The sequence below is a fragment of the Fusarium falciforme genome, chromosome 14, assembly GCF_026873545.1.
Source record: "Fusarium falciforme chromosome 14, complete sequence".
Lineage (NCBI taxonomy): Eukaryota > Fungi > Ascomycota > Sordariomycetes > Hypocreales > Nectriaceae > Fusarium > Fusarium falciforme.
The window spans coordinates 274,315-294,055 of NC_070557.1; the positions used below are offsets into that span (position 1 = coordinate 274,315).

General features: G+C 49.3%; 1 protein-coding gene across 1 annotated transcript; it reads left to right on the top strand.

Annotated features, from left to right (window-relative positions):
* Positions 1 to 8,536: 8,536 nt before the first annotated feature.
* NCS54_01500700 (Hypothetical protein) lies at positions 8,537 to 9,467 on the top strand (the record flags this gene model as incomplete). Its single annotated transcript, XM_053160120.1, has 2 exons — positions 8,537 to 8,560; positions 8,619 to 9,467. 2 exons carry the CDS (start codon positions 8,537 to 8,539, stop codon positions 9,465 to 9,467), a joined length of 873 nt encoding a protein of 290 aa, XP_053016095.1.
* Between the last annotated feature and the right edge of the window lie 10,274 nt (positions 9,468 to 19,741).

The window sequence follows — 19,741 nt, forward strand, 5'->3', positions numbered from 1 at the left end:
GGCTCAGTTAACCAATCAAGGGCCAGGCTTTAACTATAATGAAGAATATATTATTAATATATTATAGTATTATATCCTAATTCTAACATATTGGCCTTTTTTTAGTCTTTCTGCCGCCTATAGTCAAAGGCATTCTCAGGAGGCTTTAGGTCTTCCCCTTGGTATGATGTCTTTGAGACGGATGCTGGATCGCCGAAACAGTCACCTTCGCCGGAAGAATATCAGTAGAAGAGCCTGGCGGACTACGAGCAGTCGTGTGTGGGGTGTTGGTAAGTTTAGCCGTCCTTCCTCCTCGTGTGGCAGGGATCCCAAGAACGGCGATAGGGGCCGGACGCGGGGCGCGAGCATGGGGCTTGACTGTACCACCGGCCGCGTGCTTGCTCCTTCTTGCCATATACAAGCCAGAAGAGGATGGCGGCTGCTTGCCGGGTGTAGGCGACCCGAATTGTCGACAATCGGGCAGCTGGGGACATGTCCCAGAAGACGCTGCACCGGTAGCCAAAGGGGAAGTAGTGTCTTGAAGCCACATGGCAGACTTGGTGGCAAAAGACGGGGTGGCGATGTGCGAGGTCGGGGGCGAGAGATCGCCAGCTACTGAAAGTGGAGAGCTGAGGCAGGAAATGGAGTCCTCTGGGACGAGAGCTGTGGCCGGGGTGGACACAGAGAGGCGAACAGTCTGAGGATGAATAGCCTCAGCCTCAGCGGGAAAGGGCTGATCCGCGTTGGATTGGATCTGTTGAGAGTGGGGATGAGAAGAGTGAGCGTTCTGAAGTTTAATCACCTGGGGTTGAGTCGGTGGAAATGGAACGCTAGTCCATCAGTTTGGGGCAGGGCCTGGGCCTGATCAGGCTGGGTTGGCTGGGTTGGCCGAGCCAGAACGTTCTGTAGCTGAACATGCCGAGGCTCAGCAGTTAGGAGTTGAACATCCTTGGATGGAAGTCGCTGCGGCAGAGTCGCTGCCGAGTTGCTAGGTTGGCAAGGGAAGGAGAATAGCTGATGGTCCGTTGGTTCACAGAAGGGATTGCTTTGCTAAGTGGCAGTGGTGGCATCCCTCTTCTGGTCAACGCCCGGAGTAGGCCAGGTTGGGTTGAATGGCTGACTGTGGATGCTGGCAGGATGAACCTTTTGAGACCTGGGGCTCCCAGAAACCACTGATGCAGCGGGAGACGCTGTGGAGGCGACCGACATCACAGAGTCGGTGGGACTTTGGATGTCCTTGCCTCTCAGCTCATCTCAACCATGAGCGCCGCATGGACACGTGTGAGGCTTGCAGATGGAGGCGTACGGCTTCTGACGTGCCAGAGAGATGTGGCCTTGATCGTCCAAGCGCTCAAAGAGATAGACCAGAGCGCTCGTGAGCTTCCTGGCCAACACATCCCTGTGCGTGGAACGCGCATGCTTGGTCATGCCCGGGCGATCATTCAATTCGTCCATAAAGCTTGTGTCGCGCGGCGTAACAGGAAAAGATGTTTCGGTCATGGCGAGTCCAGGGGATGCGTGTGGCATTGGTGTCGATGAGGTCAAGCACCGAGATACCGCGGATGTGCTGGAACAAATGTTAGTGACTAATCTCATCACGATTGGAACAGGTTTCGGCCAACCTGATCATCTAGTCAGCTGAGGTCTGATGCCACGCTCGAGAGCTTCGGTAGCGGGATCGGAAAAGGCGACGTCACGGATCTCCACCACGTCTTGGACGTCAAGCATGTTGACATCCTTGTGGAGGTTCCGCAATGAAGTGTAAGAGTTCATTGAAAAAGAGAGCACCGGACGGGATGGAAAAAGCTGAGTATGGTTGATAGCTCAGAGTGCAAGTTTTCACCGCAATGAAGGCACAAACTGGGGATAAATTTGGTTGTCCGGGGTGGAAGGTCATACATGATACAGAAAACGGCGAGAAAAGAAAAACGCTGTCTAAATCAACGCCAACTGGCACTGGATCTGATGCAATGCAGTTGCTTTGAGCCTCGCGTATCTCTTTGTGATCCTGCATAAACAGAATGGGGAGGTTAGGGCAAACGCTGAGATGTAAGAGCGCCTTCGTTGAGGGAAAAGGCTAAAGATGAGCGGTGTGGGCGCTCCTTTGTTCATTAACCTGTCCTGCGGCACTCTCATGACGTGTTTGAGGCGGGGCAGTGGGGGTGACGCTTCGCCAGTTGATGGTACACAAAGAAGGTTGGAAAGAGCTATAGTTGGACTGCTGTCCTGAAGGGTCTGTAATGGTTCTAGAAGGGTTCCTGTTGAGCAATCATGTCTTGGTGTGTTGTGTGACGTGTGAGGTTTGATAACTGAACCGAAAAAGCATGTAATGATGCATGTACACATATGATAGACCACTTCTCGCGCTCAAGGGGGATAGTCGATTGGTGGGGGAGGTGGGCAGAAACCAGTGAAGGGGTGCGCCTCACATCACATTTCATCTTTGCAAACAGGGCTGCAGATACGAACACGACGGACTGTATCACGCACCGTTCACATCTTTGCATCCCAGAAGATAGCCAATAGGCGGTTGAGCGTGGGCCCGTATGATGGTTCGTCCGGCCCCAGCCACTTGGTAGACACTGACATCTGCAAGAGGCCCGCACATGAAGTGCCTGCATTTGCGTCGAGTGGGCGGTGAAGAATGTCTTGGTGAGAACTGCCACGCTCTGGACGGCAATGAATAGACTGCCGTTGGTGACGTGGATGGAACAGGTGATGGAAAAACAAAGGATTTTCATGCTTGTTCTTCTATGAAGCGATACGCCATCAGGTAAACTACCATCCCGATCCTGGGTCATGTGTTCAAAGAAATGTTACAGATTCCTTCTAATTCTCATATATTCAGCAAACTCATCGATTGTGTCCAGGCACATCGTCTTGATATCAATCGGGTTCTCCGACTTGATAGCTTGTGTCGTGCTGGGATATGTCTCCTGATGCGGCGAGTGTGATTCCAGCTGCTGAGCCGGAGCAGGGACGGGCACTCCTTGACGAAGGAGGGGTTTTCCACTTCTGATTCTCTTGTCAATAAACCTGACTTGAGTCATGAACTTGCTCAAAAGAATCCTTCGGAGGGAGTCGCGGCCAAACTCAAGACCACACGTTTTGGCGAGGGCGCGAGGAGAAGGCTAGCAATCCTTGGTAGAGATGGTTTGGATGATGTTAGCTTCGGTGTGTTTGCAAAGGAAAAGACGGAAGCGCCTGGCATCGCGGGCCTTTGAGATGTAGAACTGGCGATCGACGCCGCAAAGAAATTGGGAGAGGTTAGAGAGTGAAGACAGACGACTGGAGTCATACATTTTGGGATTGGTGACGACACATGATGATGGGATGAAAGTTCTTTTCGCCTGGATAGTCTACAAGGAGATGTATAGATAATATCTGGATGATGAGGCTTACATAGACTAGATTTCGCTCCAGGCAGTACCCAAGCAAGAAGCCAATGATGTAGGAGTGAAACTTATGAACAAAGGGCAACATGAAAGCCCCCCACCACACACACACGCAGAGGAAGACCTGGGTCATCGGCAAGCCCCGATACGGGGAGGAGGGGCCTCACGTGTCCCGCCGTTTACCACCCCGGCACATCTGAAATTCTCCCTGCAAGTTTCTTTTTCGAAAGGCGAATAGAGCTGACGCTCATACAAGCTCAGGAGATTTTTCAGGACCTGGAGGTCTCACCAGATCTGATGAGCCTCGCCCAGAAGGGTTTATCAGCTCAGGAAAGTTACTTGCTCGGGAGAGCAGGGTCTGGAGACCTTGTTCTGATGAACAATTGCTCTGGCGAGCAGCAGCAGGCTTGGAAAGCAGATTCAGATGAGCCAACTCAGTTGAGCCATGGACTCAAGCATAGCAGTCTCCGTGCTCAACTCTGTTGCAGAGCCGTCTCAGATGAGACCTAGCCTTCGATAAGGCTGTCAACGCCTTGGTGGGCATGGTCTCTAGCAAGACCCGGTATAGCCCTGACGGGTAGTAACGGGCTCAGACGAGCATCACTGAGAAGAGCATCACTCAGAAGAGCATCGCTTAGACGAGCACTGCCTTTTGTGTAGCGGCACTAAGGAGTCATGGCTTGTTGGGCTGTGCTCAGATGAGCGTTGTCTTTTTTTTTTTTTTTTTTTTTTGCCGCTCTAATGAGTGCCTGTCTCACGAGATCATTTGCCTACAAAAGACACCTCTTTGGTGAGCTCTCATACCGTCACCCTTTGTTGAACTGCTGGCGTTGCTTCAGGAGCCTATCATTGCCCCAGTCTGCCTACCATCCATATCTCAGGTTTTGGATCCCTCTCCGCTGAAGGTTGGTGGCAAATCAATTCCGGAGTGGCTCCTCCCACTACAGGATGTGTCCTATTCGTCAAAGAACCGCTAAAGTCGATGGACTTCTTTCCGCCCCCTGGCCATCAGGCCACTGTGTTAGCATTGGGATATGATGCTATGATGCTCTGATGTGTCGATGTTGTGTTATTTGTTACACTTCAAGCCCGGCCCCCGATGGGATAACTGCGCCAGTCGATAGCCCCCTGGTCATGGTTCCAAGCGGGCTCAATGCCGTTATTTTCCCTCCCCCATATCCCATGTTTCCAACGAAGTGGCATCATGAGACTTCCATGAAGAGCCATAGTACGCAATTAAAGATATGTATATTATCCTTTTGCGTATCTCATCCCCGTGTTTGCCTTAATGAACCCGCTGGTAGTGAACCAGTGAGGCGGTGAGGCCGTCACCAGTTTACCAATAACTAAGAGGTAATATTATATTAATAACTAGTATATTAACAAATTATAATCCTAAGAAAATACAATAAGATATTTCTTTTATATAGCAATTAAAATAATTAAATACCCCTAAGAGGTGCCTTTTTAATAGTATAATTATATATAAGTCTTTAAGTATATGTAATAAAAAAAGACTAAAAAAAAGTTTTACTATATTAATATTGGGATATAATATTATAATATATTAATAATATTTTTTCTATTGTAATTTAAGCCTAGCGCTTCATAGGTTAATTCAGCTAGAATATTAAATCCCGCTGTCCATCTACCAGAACTTCCTTGCTTGGCTTCATCGTCTTGTCCTAACTTGCACGCTTCCTACCTTCAGCCTGTCCCATACCCTCCTCTTTCGCTGTACAGAATGATCAATCTCGGTTACAGCTGTTGGCAGTCTTCAACACCACGATAAGTCCCGCTCGACCAAGTCCCGTTCGTCCTCGCGATATCGCTATGGTCTCGGCCGTTCCAACCCTTCGGGCCGTGTGCAGCCTCGCCGTCTCATTTGTCGTCCATATCAACGCCTGGCTCATCCAGCTACCCGATGGAGTCGAGCTCCATCGCGAGTGAGGCTATGGGAGCCTTTGCGCCGTCATTTGAGGGCGGATATTGGCCGGCTAGCAGAAGTACATGGACAACTGACATCGCCTTCTCAGGCTGCTACCACTCATCTAGGAAGCCCCCAATCAGATATGGTGCCCAGTCCCGAACCTCAGAGTGATCGTCTTTCTTTTATCACTATTGACTCGCACCGACCTCCGCCTCTTGATTCAAGCCCGGCTAGATCACACTCCTCTCCCGATTCACCTACACATTGCCTACCAAGGGATTCACCCAGTCAATACGGGCGCCCATATTCACGCTTCCTCACCACTCCTCCAGGCTGGTTCCAAGCGACCTTGAAACGACGATAGAGAGGACATACTGCCTGCCCAGCGAACACATCTCGACCCTTTCCCAGACACAACGCCTACTTCTCCCGCTGTCCCGCGCGGTGAAGATGCCGAGACAACATTTTCGACTTATGAACCTGAGGCTGGTGGTTGGTAGGCGCATGACATGTCCCGTGCGCCTGGCCCTCATTGCAACTCAACCAGGCATCGATCGTCTTCCGCCCCTCAACTAGGTCATGTGGACGTTTACCTCGCCTTGGCCGAATGAGCTCTCGAGGGCTTGAGACTGGTGCTGATGTTGGTGGCGATGAGTTTAGAATCGAGGCCCACTCGTTACTCATACCCGCGCGGTATGTCGTTGACCTGGGACTTATCAGAGCATTCCCAACAGCTGATGATGATCTCGACTTGAAAGACACAGAGCTACACTACTCTGTTGGTGACTGGGAAGGTCGCTCCTCTGATGATGGCTCCTTGAATGGTGATCAGAGTGAGTCGGTCATCGACGATCACTCACACATGATTACCCCACCTACAAGTCAAGGGCTCGCCCCGGCGACAAGGAGAATACTCACCTCAATAAACAGTCGAATAGTCTCATTTTTACAGACAAGATATGGAATGATTGCGACCATCCTCGTCCTCCCTTGTCTCATCGCTTCCCTTCTTTCCCTCAGCCAACAGGAACTCGCAGCGTCTGCCTACGACACCCCCTATGCCGTTGACTGGTTTGATCGGGCTTCAATGATAGAGGTCAGGATCACAACTGCCTCTCGGCTCATGTTGTTTAGGGTAGCGACTCCGGAGATATCCTTCGAACGACCTCAGTCCCGGTCACGGCCCAGCGCCCAAGCAGATATATTCTGTTTCCCTTCCTACCAACCCTAGGAATCCACCTCTGATGGTTCTTGCGTCGATGAAAGACTCTTTATTGAAGTCATGCGCAAGGTCATCACGTCTTCTCTCTATGATCGTATCCGCATTGCTGACCACGGTCTCCCTCATTTCGCTTCACCAAAGACAATAGCACACAGTTTCACTGGTCAACCTCGCGTGGCTCATTCATACACCCCCACGCATCCCCCCTGACATACGCCGGTAATATCCAGGACCAAATCAAACCTGGGTCCACCATCCATGGCATGCCTTCGGTTGCTGATTCTGCTCAAAGTTCACCGTCACCAACCTCACGCCCCGACCATCCCTCTCGTATCTACAATCTGGACCCTCCGCTCTCTTAGTTAGGACGTGATATTGGGCGAACACTTTAAATAATTAGCTCGCTGCACTTCAGTTATAAAACCTTCCTGGACGTGCATTTGGACGCAGTAGAGAACCATGCCAAATTATACGTCCAACGGCTTGGACACCTACGATCGAGATTTGTGCAGCAGAACAACAAATGGGGCTCCAAGACCGGATTGCTTGCCTGGCCAAGGGGCAGTCCTGGAAGAAATCACCAAAACCACTTACTCAAGGCGAGGACATGCCAACGCTCAAGATTGGCAAGTCCCTACTTGCGCTTTCAAGGAAGCATACTGAGTGCTCCGTCTATCCAACAGCTAGGCATCGACATCTCATTAGAGTAGTTAGTGATGGACCTTTTGAGCTGGAGCCATCAGAACTTATAGGCACTGCGCCGACAGTATGCTGACAGTGTACAGGATGGGCCTCAATGGGAAAGCCATGTGTGGGTAAACGACTGAACTTGACTAATTGGCCCGCAATCCAGAAGAGGACCCAGACGGCTAAGAACTTCTCAAGATCATCGACATCACCATCGAGTTCGAGTTTCGCCATGAGCGTCCGGAAGACGAACTCCTCCCTCGGCTTCACGACTCCGTTTCGTATAGGGATGACTTAGTAACTCTCTGCAATCTCATAGATAACTTCCACAACCGTCTTAAGCAGGTTCTATGTGGTTTGCCCGCCCAAAATGACGCCGACCTGCCACCCGAAGTAAAGGCCACCGTCGCCCGTCTTCGTGATGCCGCATCATTCATCCATTACACGACGATCGCTTGACTGAGAGACATCAGAGACAGGGCCAAGAGAAGTATTGGGCTGCTCGAGGAACTGGAAATATTTCAGGGGGAACTCGAGAACGATATTCATCGCCGGTCGTCTCGCTGGTCATGCCAGTAGCTACAAAATAGTCGTTGAGGTACGCCTCCTGCTGCTTAGTGAGGCTACTTGGTGGTATGCCGAGGAGGCGCTGGATGAGTGCCTCATCGAACTGGTTTGCCATAGTAACAGTGGTATAGAAGTAAGGATGATGACTTGGGGACTGTGGTGGCTGATGAATGAAAAGGGTGTTGAGTTGAGGAGTGAGGGGGAGAGATGGGGGATGGTGGGAGTAGATTTATGCCTTTCTGGAGCGGTTCCTCGAATTCCTCTCCAAACATTTCTCCAGTTCTGTATCTCGAAAGGCTGTTGCCTGATTCTTTGCGCCCGATCTTTTCTGCCTGGCGCCTGTGAGAATTCATTGTTGATGGTCTGCCTGCCTGCAATATTGCATTGCTGCCCCTTTGTCTGCTGCAGGTTACCCTATGTCCAGGGAATGTGTAAAAGAATGCCCATTTCCGAGCGGGCGATGCCCTCAGGCAGGCCACATATCTTTGACGCCGCTTGAAGGACAGCATGGGGACACAACGTCATGCAGAACCCCTCCATTTGCCAGCTCAGCCTCTAGCTTCTGGCAGATTTTCTGGCGACAAAGAAATAGATAAGCACGTGATCATGCTGTCTCCTCTCACCTTTCACAAAATCCCCAAGACAGGGCACCTCCTCCTCTATCAGAAAAATCACCCCTGAGAGATCACATCTGTCGGAATCCGGGACAACAGTCACTTTTTCGGATCTATTCGACAACACTGCCGATTCACTGCCATGGGAATCACAAATGACGCCAACGTGCGTGAAATTTTCTTCTTGGCCTTTGTTCGTGGACATGTTGACTGACGAGACACAGACGGCGTGCGGCAAGCCGTTGCTTAACTTCAAGAACCCCGCCAAGAACTTCACGCTCTGCAACGGTTGCAAGAAGACAGCCTCGCAGCACATGATCCGTGAAAAGTCACAGCCAGCATACTTTGCAACCACCGGCTGGCCGAAACTGGAGCTCGCCCTCTACCTCAAGAAGCCTGACGGCTCCTCCCGCTCGCGTGACTTTGACATGCTCGTTCCACAAAAGGTCAAGGCCTGGTTGTCACGACGTCACCAGGATTTCGTCGATAACGGCATCTGCTGGGACAGCTACGACGGCAACGATGGCGGCTACAAGCTCATCTACGCACCTTGGTCACGGGGATTTCTCCATCCCCAGTGGGACGGGAGTGATCTTTCCGAGAAGGGGGCTCTGCTACTCCTGGAAAAGTACGGAGAGCCCGAGATGGATACCTCTGACGTCACCTGCCCTCGTGGACTCTCCCATCTGCCCACCCTACTCGCTGACGACTCCGTCTCCAACACTGGCGGCAAAGGGGGTCCCGGCGCCGACGCTGCGCATTTCCACGCCGTCCTCGAAGGCGGCACTCTCCAGCTACTCAACTTTACCACCATGATTCTCACCACGTACCGAATGCTCGTCGAAGGGGTCGACAGTGGAGATGAGGAGAAGGAGATGATGAAGCTCCTCAACCAGCTGTTTGAGAGCCGTTTGATGTGCCTCAAGGAACTGGCCGAGGCGGAACAGGGCCTCGATGACGCGGTCCGTGAGGAGCTGGGCTTAGGCCCCGACGTTATTTATCTGTATAGCGGACAGCGTTGGAAGCCGCTTTTGAAGACTGTTGTTCCATTTCCGATCATCAAGGCGGAGTGAAGCATGACATTGGGTTTTCCATGCGCTGGATCTACCGTAGCTTAGCGCCTCTAGTCTGGTCGGGACGTTCTTCATCTTGGGTTTTATGTCCTAAGTGACGAACGTAGCATTAGGCGGGAGTGTTTAAATGGCATTGTTTGCATTAAAACTACACGCGTCGCAATGAGACAGGATCTCGTGGGGGCTTCAATACCCAGTGGATCATTTTTGCTGGCGCATATGCCGGAACTCTCTCCGCATACACGTGTTATACCATTAACACGATGTATGATCTCAAATTCAAGCGGGCGGTATCATAACCACGTTGTTGTTGTTGTTGTTGAGATGAATGACGTCGCAGTCCGGCACAATGGGAAAGATGGCAACGATGAACTCATGACAGCATTAAGTGAATAGGATAGTGGGAGGCCGCTTCGAAGTGGATTCTGAAGACAAGCAATTCCTGGTTGTGATCAAAGTCTCAAAGACATCGGGCTTCACAATTCAGCAAGAGATGAAAGTGCTGCGAGTAAAGATAAGGACGGGTTATATTTGCTTGACCTTGTACTAGAAGACAGCAACGAAAAGCCCCGTCGCGTAGCGGGCTAGGTAGTGATATAAGTCCGATTGCAACGAGACACGTCCCAAGCCGTAGATTTCTTCGCGTACTAGTTTTCTTCCATGTTCCATCACATGACAATCACCTCGCCATGAGCTACTTCAACTTCGCAATAGAAGGGCCAAGTATGAATGAAATGCTCGATCGAACTTGACATCAATATCCTGATGAAAATAGCGGGATAGACGGCTACAGCTGGATACGGTGTTTAACGGCATTAGGCCTTAATGACATCATATATCAATAGCCGTGTCTTTTGCTAAGGTGCTTGATTATCTGAGGTGGGACTTCACTGGGGAAGCCCGTCACCATGACCTTTCCATCAAATACTCAAGGCGTCCCATATAGCCGGGCAGGTTTGTAGGCACTGTGGCGGGCTCTACTGTTGTTGAACTCTTGTCTTCAATCTGCCACCAACATGAACCCGTGCGCATACTGTTTGCCTCAGCGCATGCCCAGGCGTGCAATGCCCGAATAGTGATGATGGGCCTGGCGAAAGCCTCTCACTGAAACCAGGTGCCGGCCGATTAAAGGCAGCCAAGCTCAATCGGCCTCTTAGAGAGCTAGCAACGAAAGGTAGCGCAATGGCGTCGTTCTTTCGTCAACGCGCATTCCTCACACCTGAGATGGATTGTTATGACAAACCAGAATATGGTAGTCGTCGAGGTATAGGACTTGATAACTGCCCAAGCTCAATTATGATAAAAATCTGGACGTCAAGTCCAGGTGACTCAACAGGACGCCATATGAAGCGACCGCTTTCAGGGGCAACCGTCAATGCCTGCAAATACATTGATCCCGCCTTCACATCTCTCTCCCCGCAATAACAATAGAGCACGGGCAGTGAATGAGCACACGGCCCCCACAGACATGGCTTTCTAGACTGCTAACCTGGGAGAGGCATGCATACTCTCTAGCCCCTCCGTGGGCTATTTGCCCGGTGGCCCTTGCCGTGATTGAAGCCGCTGCTAAGCGAGTTCTTTGTATTTCACTGACCTGTGCTGTAGATCATAGTCGGACATCGTATGAATGACGATGGGATAAGAGAGTAATGTGAAGTCTTTTTTACAGACAATGGATCCAGAGCTTATGGTTACGCCCATGATGAATACTTGCCCAGGGGAAAGCATGTATCCTCCACATAGGTAGGGAGACCACAATAGCCACGGCGGGACAACGAGGGTTCGAAGGGTACGTAAAAGTGTATGTCCACCATATGTTCCCCCTCCATGCAACTCTAACACGTCTACCAAGCTCCAATGTCGTTGGCTCACGGAATCACCGTTATTTCTTGCCACTTGAACGCGCCTCGCGACATAATTGGATAGATCGAGACAAATAGAAACTAGGTCGCGGCTGTGTTTGAGAGCGGCGATAGTGTCTAGAAACACGGCGACAGTAGCCATTACGCTTCGAGATGTCAGACCAAAGCCAACCAGTCATGGACCGAAGCCCAGCAAGAGACGGTGTTTAGAACAGCGGGAGATGATGGAGTTGGGAGACGACGTGTACGAGAGGGAATGGAGCAACCAACGCCACAATATGAGCTGAGTGACAAGAGCCAGCGTTTTTGAGGCCGTCAAGAAATGAGTAAGGGGGCTAGACTGATTAGCTGTCTAATTACGTAGATAAACCAAGTAGGAAACTACTCAGAGATGCCAAGAAAAACTAAAGAGTGCCAACATGGCAACCGAGAGCGCCTCGGTAAGTAATAGTCAACGTACTCGTTGCTTTCTACTGTACGCCCCGGCTCTGAGTGCACCTATAGTTAATGTTAGTAACGTTTTTGAACGAAACGGTCAGTTACATATCTTATTAAGATGACTTTGACGCTATTAGCCCTTGCCTTCCAGTCGTCGCAGTTCCACAGTTTCTCATGGGTCTCTAGGATATTGGACCGCCTTGTTCGTGGTCGACATGCTGCTCATCGGCTATCAGCATTGGACGAAGTCACACTCATTGGGCCTTGATCATGATATAATACTTCTATCCAAGCCCCTGCCTAACGATCCCGGTGCGGGATGCTATGATGAACTTAATTCAACTTAGGCTCTGTGGAGAGACTTCGTACTAGGCCTCACTACCATTCCTACCAACGGCTTACTAACATGTTTATGACTGACAGCGTTAGACTGGATGTTTGGCCATATCACTAATTATTGGTAAATCGAAGTTGCTGAGGAGTAAAATGCAAATCACGAATCATAGTACTACAAGTACCTGGTGGGGGGGTTAGTAACAGATGGTGAATATGAAAATGCTTGTCGATTCTCGGAATTCCATATCGAGTTTTTTATTGGAAGGCGAAGAGATCCTCTGATACGGCGAGCTGTCGTATTTCCAAGCAGCGAAATAAGCCTTAGGAGTGTTTCATCGAAGCCATACCTGTATCCCCCCTGACATTGAGGCGTGGGGGTCTCCTTTCATTCAACCCAATGTTTGGCATGGTGTTTCAACAATCTCCTCCGGCAAGCTATTTGACATGCAGAGTAAATCAACGGACAAATATCAAAATCGGTTGACTGAGGTAAATGAGTGCTTGTAACAACTATTCGCACTGTATTCCGAACCACTCTACCCCCCGGAATTGAGGGTCCCACAGAAGCAAGATCAGCTCATAGGGAAACACAAAATAAATAATTCTGCTTTAACTACCCTCATGAAAGGTCAGTTATTCTGCCATTGGTCATGTCTTCGGTGAGAGAACATCTCGACTCAAATATAAACTTAAATTACAGGGGACTGGAGGCATAGGTGCTAATTCATGGGACCTATAGTTTTGTCAGATAGCGCTCTTATCTTCCCTTTGTTCGGGCTCAGCCTAATAGTTGCTCTTTCTAGGATACCGGACTTAATGTTGAAGAATATAGCCGAACTACTATGCTGCCATTGGGATGTATTGCTTTGAAGTGTTGATATTGTGCTCTTTGTTACAGTTGAAACCTGGGTCGTGTTGGGGTAACTGCGCCAGGAGACAGCGGTCAAAGAGAAGCACACACCTAATTTTGCAGCAGCGGCGAGGCAATTCAGGATTGTCTCCTTAAGCGAAGCAACACTGAGCGCCTGTGAGATCAGACAACTCTTCTCACACAAATCCCGAGGAGCCTTGACAGAAGAGATGACTTCTTCTGGACGCAGATCTGTTAACCATAGCCGTTTTAGTATTTCTGGCACTGCCTTTTATTAACTTGAAGCACCCCACGAAGTTGGAGCCTTAGACTTGAGAGGTCCGAATGTGTTTGTGTTTGTTGTAGTTGAAGCCCGGCCCTTGATGGGTTAACTGAGCCAGAAGACGGCACAAGAGGTCCGAACAGAACTTGAAGGACATTAAGAGGCCACTCTTCTCCGAGCATGTTTGACCTATGAGGGTACCAGCAACATGACACTCAATATCTCGATCGCAAGGGCATACAGTCTGGAATCCCCGCACTTCATTGTGTCTCAATGGTCACTTGGATTCTCTCCACCAATTGGGTTAAACAAGGGACTTTCGTCGCAAAAAATGTGGCCAAGCGCGGACACCCTTGATTGGGATCTATTCTCTTAATGTGAACAATCTACCTACCTCCCTCAATCAAGGCTTCATGCTGGGGGGCTCGGTTCAGGCTGGTTGTGGCTCCTGTGTTGTGGCTAGTGTCCAAGCATGGTCAAGTGGCACTTGGCCCACCTTTTTAGCCTCAGATCCGTAACCCACCTTAACAAAGTGTTGGCCCAATAAGAAGCTGTCCTTGCATTTCTTAGCCGTTTTTTCTCGCCTCTTAAGTGGAGTCAGGGATTGACGCTTTACTAGTTTAGGCTTAATACGTGACAGCAAATCGCTAGCCAATCGAAAAAAATATAGTGATAAATTCATTGATCCGTGCACTTTTGCCGTATAGGGTATAAGCTACATCAGTAACCTGGCCTGGTCACTCATGACGAGAGTTCATGAGCTTACCCTGATGTCAACTTTGCAATGAAATGAAAAGCGGCTATTGAACCTATTTGGTGTATAAAATGAGGCTCTGTGCAGCTGAACTTGGATCAGGGCTTAAGAATTTATCTTTTCCTTCATTCCCAAGCACCTCACAACCCCAGGCCACCTCGGACCTACACATTTTACATTCTTCATGGAGTACCACTACTCTACTTTCACACTCGCAATGCGTTTCAATACTGCGACGTGTAGATCATAACTCGCTCGCCACTGTGAACCCAAGTCATCAATGATGAGCTTACGATGATGATCTCGACTCGCGGCTATGCATCCCTACCCACCCCAGGACCATACATATACAGCATCCCAAAGCACATCCTGATCTGCTTTCACCTGCGTGCTCTCTCTCACTGCTGGGATGAGCGAGCCCTGTACGTCAGCTTCCATCTCCAACGGCCACTCTACATGGCCCGCACCAACCCCAACGTCCTCCTCATCGATGAAGCCACCTGCTCTCTCAACTATGAAATCAAGACACTCGTCCAGGCGGCCTTTGAACGTTGGGCGAGCGAGGGTCATCGTTTCTGTGGCTCCCGGCTTGAGTTATTATGAAGTGGACCTCAACTTTGCAGTCAGACCATCATCGCCTAAACCCAAGACCTCCGCTTCATGCAGCCTCAGTCACTCAGAGCCAGAGTTTAAAGCATCTTTGAGAGTGCTCCAGTCCATAGCAACGCTCGCAATTCCTCTCATTGCTTGGGAGGAGCGAATCATAATCATCATTTGCCATCATGAGTCCTCTCATGATAAGCTCTCGACAGCCATGAACTCACTTACAGAGCATTTCTGACCACTCATGATTGTCTTCGTCGTTAGTTACCTTCAAAAGAAACACAATATTACGTTCGCGCGACAATCCTAAATGTGCGAGTGGCCCATAGCTGGGGCTCATCGGCTTGAGACGCTGCAGCAGACTCGACTTGCGAATGTGATGGCCTCACAACCCCAGGGCACCACCGAAACGTACATTTCATGCATCTTGAATCATATCATGGTCAAATTTCACACTCACAACGTGTCTAAACGGTGCGATGGGCGAGTCATGCAAGCAGAGTCACACACTGACCTCGCTTTGCAGTCAGACCACTTATTAGAGCTCCCCTCCACTTTATTCAACCTCACAACCTTCAGAAATAGTACATAGCACTTTGAAGAACTCTCATGTTCATTGTTACACTCAAAATTCCTCTCATTGCTTGCGAGGGATGAATCATAGAGTCCGCCCATGGGCTTATGATGAGCTCGTCAGAGCCATGAACTCACTTGCGTAGCGTCTTAGATCTCTCATACTCATTATTTCGTCAAAATTGTCCGAAGGAAAACACTATACTATATTCCCTTGGCCATCTTGAAATTCATGACACAAAAACAGTGTATAATCCATCTTTCACAAACCAAGGGTGTAGATTTTGTCGTAAGCAGTGTGAAACAGAGTGAGTCTCTATTCCGAACTGAGCATCTCACATGACTTCTCATCGTTACGGCACGCCTGCACATATGCTTCTGTGGTGATGCCACACCCACCTTGGGGATGTGTTATACATTGAGGGTGAAGTTGCCTACCACCACTTTGGCCATGCTTCCAGGTTATCAAAAACACATATACGGTAGTGAACTCTTCTGGCCTCATGCAAAGCTTTGTGTGGTACCTGGGTGAGAATGCAGCTCTGCGGGACAGATGCGTAAGGGAATACCTTTCGCGGGCAAGGGGTCCCTAAACTGCCACTGGAATGGGGGGCTTGAGGGTTTTATTGATCGTGACTTATAGCCCGGCATTATAGATTCTCACTGCTCCCCGCGTTGTTGCAAATATCGAGCCGCGCTGATTGCCGTGAGACCGCTGGGCTGCAACCCCAACCCCTCCCCCAGTTCTTTTTCCTACCCAAACGTCACTTTCAATCTCCATCCGAGCCACGAGGATAAAGTAATAAACGAGACACCAGAGCAGTAAACATTCTTACTTTTAATACGTTTCCAACTCTCCTCTATGGCCGCATTTGCTTTCTGTTTCGGCAAATCTCGTGTGAGCGTTGGCCAAAGTTCAACTTGGAACCCGACAATATTAATATTAGAAAAGCATGACCCAACGTCTCCAATCTGCTCGAGAGGCCACATAGATTTTATGATATCCCCATTGTGGTCAATATCTTGGAGAGCCTGACCCAAAAGACAATTGACGTAAGAGCGCCCTTGTTGGCATATCTGTTCCGGGCGTCTCGTACCTAAATAACAACATAGCTAACACTAATTTACCTCAACTCCCAACCAGTCGTAGGAAGCTCCGATGTGCCTTGATGACCGACATCTTTGCAAGCGAACCACTTGTCTTGACTTGACATTTGGTGTTTCACTGTCGCTGTAAGATTGCGGGGTGCATATATGTTATCGGGAAAATTTGGCAAGGTGACAACTCTTCTTCACTCCTCATGAACAACTCAAGAAACAGGTCTAAGTCATCTTTTCATGGCCAGCCAACATTCAGCTCGTCTCTTCTCTATTTATGCCGAGGAATAACGGCTCAATTGCTCGATGTCCGCGTAGTTAGAGTCAATTTCTTCTTTCTCTGGTCTGCAACGGCGCGTCCGCGAGCGATCGCCAGCAGCAAAAGACACGGTTATTAACACATGACCGAATTAAACCCCAACACCGGTAGTTAGAGCCAACTTCTCCCCCCTGGTTCAAGTTTGGATAGCTGCCGGCGACGATATAGTGAGACTGTCGGTAATAAACCGGCGTGAGTCTTCACGTTGTCATCAAGAGGCCGTTAGCCACCGTTGGACTATTATTCTTATCAAAATGTTTATTGACAGCATTAAAGTACAGTCGGCATTGCGGTTTTTCATCGCGTTTAGGTTTCATGCCGTCATACACTGACAACTGTGTCTCTTGCCATTGTGGCTGTTAGCATCTTTGGGGTCATCATCCATAACAACAAGTACATTTCAAAGGTTCACCATGATAGTACAACGAAAGGAATCGTACGAGTGTGGCAGGATGGAGGGGAACCACAAGACGTCTCCTGGCCCCTTTCAAACTGCTAGTTTCCGGAGAGCTTGATCATCGGCATCGCTTTATCTTTCATAAACGCAGATGTTGTCGTCAGCAGCGTGAAACGCGGCAATTGCAGGCCCTCAACTACATTATGTCAGATCTCTACCAAAGAATTTCCAAGACGTGATCCGTCTTGTCATTCATAAAATCCACAAGAGACACAGCAGCAAACGCCCTCGTCCTTCCAGGCCTATTCAAGGCGTCGAGAGCCATGATCCGAGGCGGATGGCGAGTGCAATTTCACATCTTTCCAAAGGCATGCGCTGAATACACAAGACCATCATCCACGAAGTATCGCCTGCTGGCTTTTGTGTAATCGAAGGGGGATAGAGAGCCCAGCCATGGCCATCACTCTGCCCTCCCTACCTGAAAATTATGACCAGATTATGCATTTGAGCATGAACCCAAACGATGAGGATCCTAGGCATGCTTTCATATCGGTCTAACCTGCCAGAAATGTGCTGTCTTGCTCGTGTACAGAGGGCATACGCAAGATCTCGCTGACCGCCGACCATGGGCGTAAAAAGACTTGCTAAGCTAGGTCTATCTTATTTAGCTATTTAACGACAAAGCCAAAATCATAGCGGCCCTTTCCCTGATCCGCAGGGTCTATGGCGCGAAGGAAACCGTGAGATTCAGTATTTACGTACCAGCCAGCGGCGTTCCGATTGTGTTGATGCATTGATATGCTATGAAGAAGAAGAAGAAGAAGAGATCGAAGCAGCCGAGGTCGGTTTGAGGGCTTACAAAGGCTAGTCTTCTGGGCAGCTTGCGGGCAGAGGCTACAGAAGTAGTCGCAAGGGATGTAGCTATGATAGCTTCTTCGCAGCAGCTTCATACGCATCAGGGCTCAGCCTCCCAATTCCAATTGTGCGACGTTATTTTGGGGCTGAGATAGCCTAAACTATTGAAGCTAACAGCAGCTTCCAAGGAAGAGTGTTTACAGGGGAGAGTTGTCTGGCAGAGTCCGGGATCACATTGATTGTAGTATAGGGTAGACGAATAGAACTCTTGACACGGATAACTGGGAGACGTCCCAATGGGGCCATATATGCTAAGCAAGTGATAAGGAGCATCCTCCACAGAGATAACTGTTGTTTGGTGGTCTATGAGTGCCCATTGGGCTGTTACTCTAGTAGCTTGGTAGATCAACGAGCGCGTTGGTTACACAATGGTCAAATTGGGAAGCTGAAGTCATTGCCAGATTATCATGATGAAATACGTCTGTTCGAAAAATAACTCGCGAAAATTAGAGAGTGATCATACTTCAAAAATTTGATTGCAGCCTCTATACTCATCTCGCATGTCGCGATGGCGCTGTTCCTTTCGGATGGATGCCCTGAACGAATGACCAACCCTGATCTGCAGGTTAGGTTAAAGACGAGCACAAAAGGCCTGACTGTCAGAGCAGAGCGACGCGACATGACCTGGCAAGAGGTACGCCATAGAGTCTTATCGACCACTCATCGATGCCGGCATACAATTTACCAGTGGGACATCAAAGTGGAGAGAACTTGGGTGACAGGTCAAAAAATTATACTTGGCGGTAGCCTGAGAAGAGCTGGCTATCAACTATGGTTAGGAAGAATATACACACATATCAGGGATACTCGGCTCTATTACCTTGCCACTGTGGATCCTTTCTCTTCTTGTAATAAAATAAACTTCTTGTTATTGTGTCCCAAGCCCTCAAAACGCATGTACGTACTTGTATTCTTCATGTAGATTCGTCGAGGTACGTCTTGCTGTCTCAGTCGTGTCTTCCCCCCCCCCCAGCTCTGCTCTGCCCTTGCACAGGACAAGGCGGACAATTGAAGGTTATTATGGGTCACTATTTTTGGTATCTCGGCTGTTCTCCGAGACGTCAAGATGAATTCATGTTGCGGAAGCCTATTTCTATCTAGAACCCCTTCATGGAGGGTCTCGGCACCGTGACAAGAGGCTCCATTTACTAAAAGCGAAACTGGTGATATAACAAGATAATGAAATTAGTGAGAGAAAGAGGGACGTAGATAAGAGATTTCGAGGGCAATATCTCATGGCCTGGCGGTCGCCCGTCTGGTTGAAGGGGGCGAGGGGATTGGGTGTTGCCTCGGAAATAGCACCATTTCTATCCCACCCGATTGGACAGTTTCTCCTGATGCTTTTACTCTAGCTGAGCCTCTTACTATTTCCAACATCCCAATAGTCCTATTTCCATCCCGCCCGACCGAACCGATTTCATATGTCTGAAAGAAACATGATTTAGAGTTGCCGATGATGGTTTCTATCTCGTGGCGCAGTTATCACTTTAAGGACTGGGCTTTAACCATAACAAAGAGCACAATATTCGCGCCTGTACGTGGCCTTTAATCTTGATCATATCCGATCCCCCCTCACCGAGACCAGATCTGCCAGATGCGGCCACATGTTGGCGTGAATGGGCAGCGATCAATCATTCCTGGTGTTATAGATGTTAATGGATGATGAGCTTTACATTGACGGTTGGGTGTTGAAGAATAATTGAACAGATGGTGTTATCCAACAAATATATCGAGACCCAAATGACATCCACCACGGATATCTATGTCGTCAGCCACATCACGTATTCATCCATTGTTCGGCCAGCCTTCAATGACAACCATATCCTGAATTAGATGATCGCCTCAT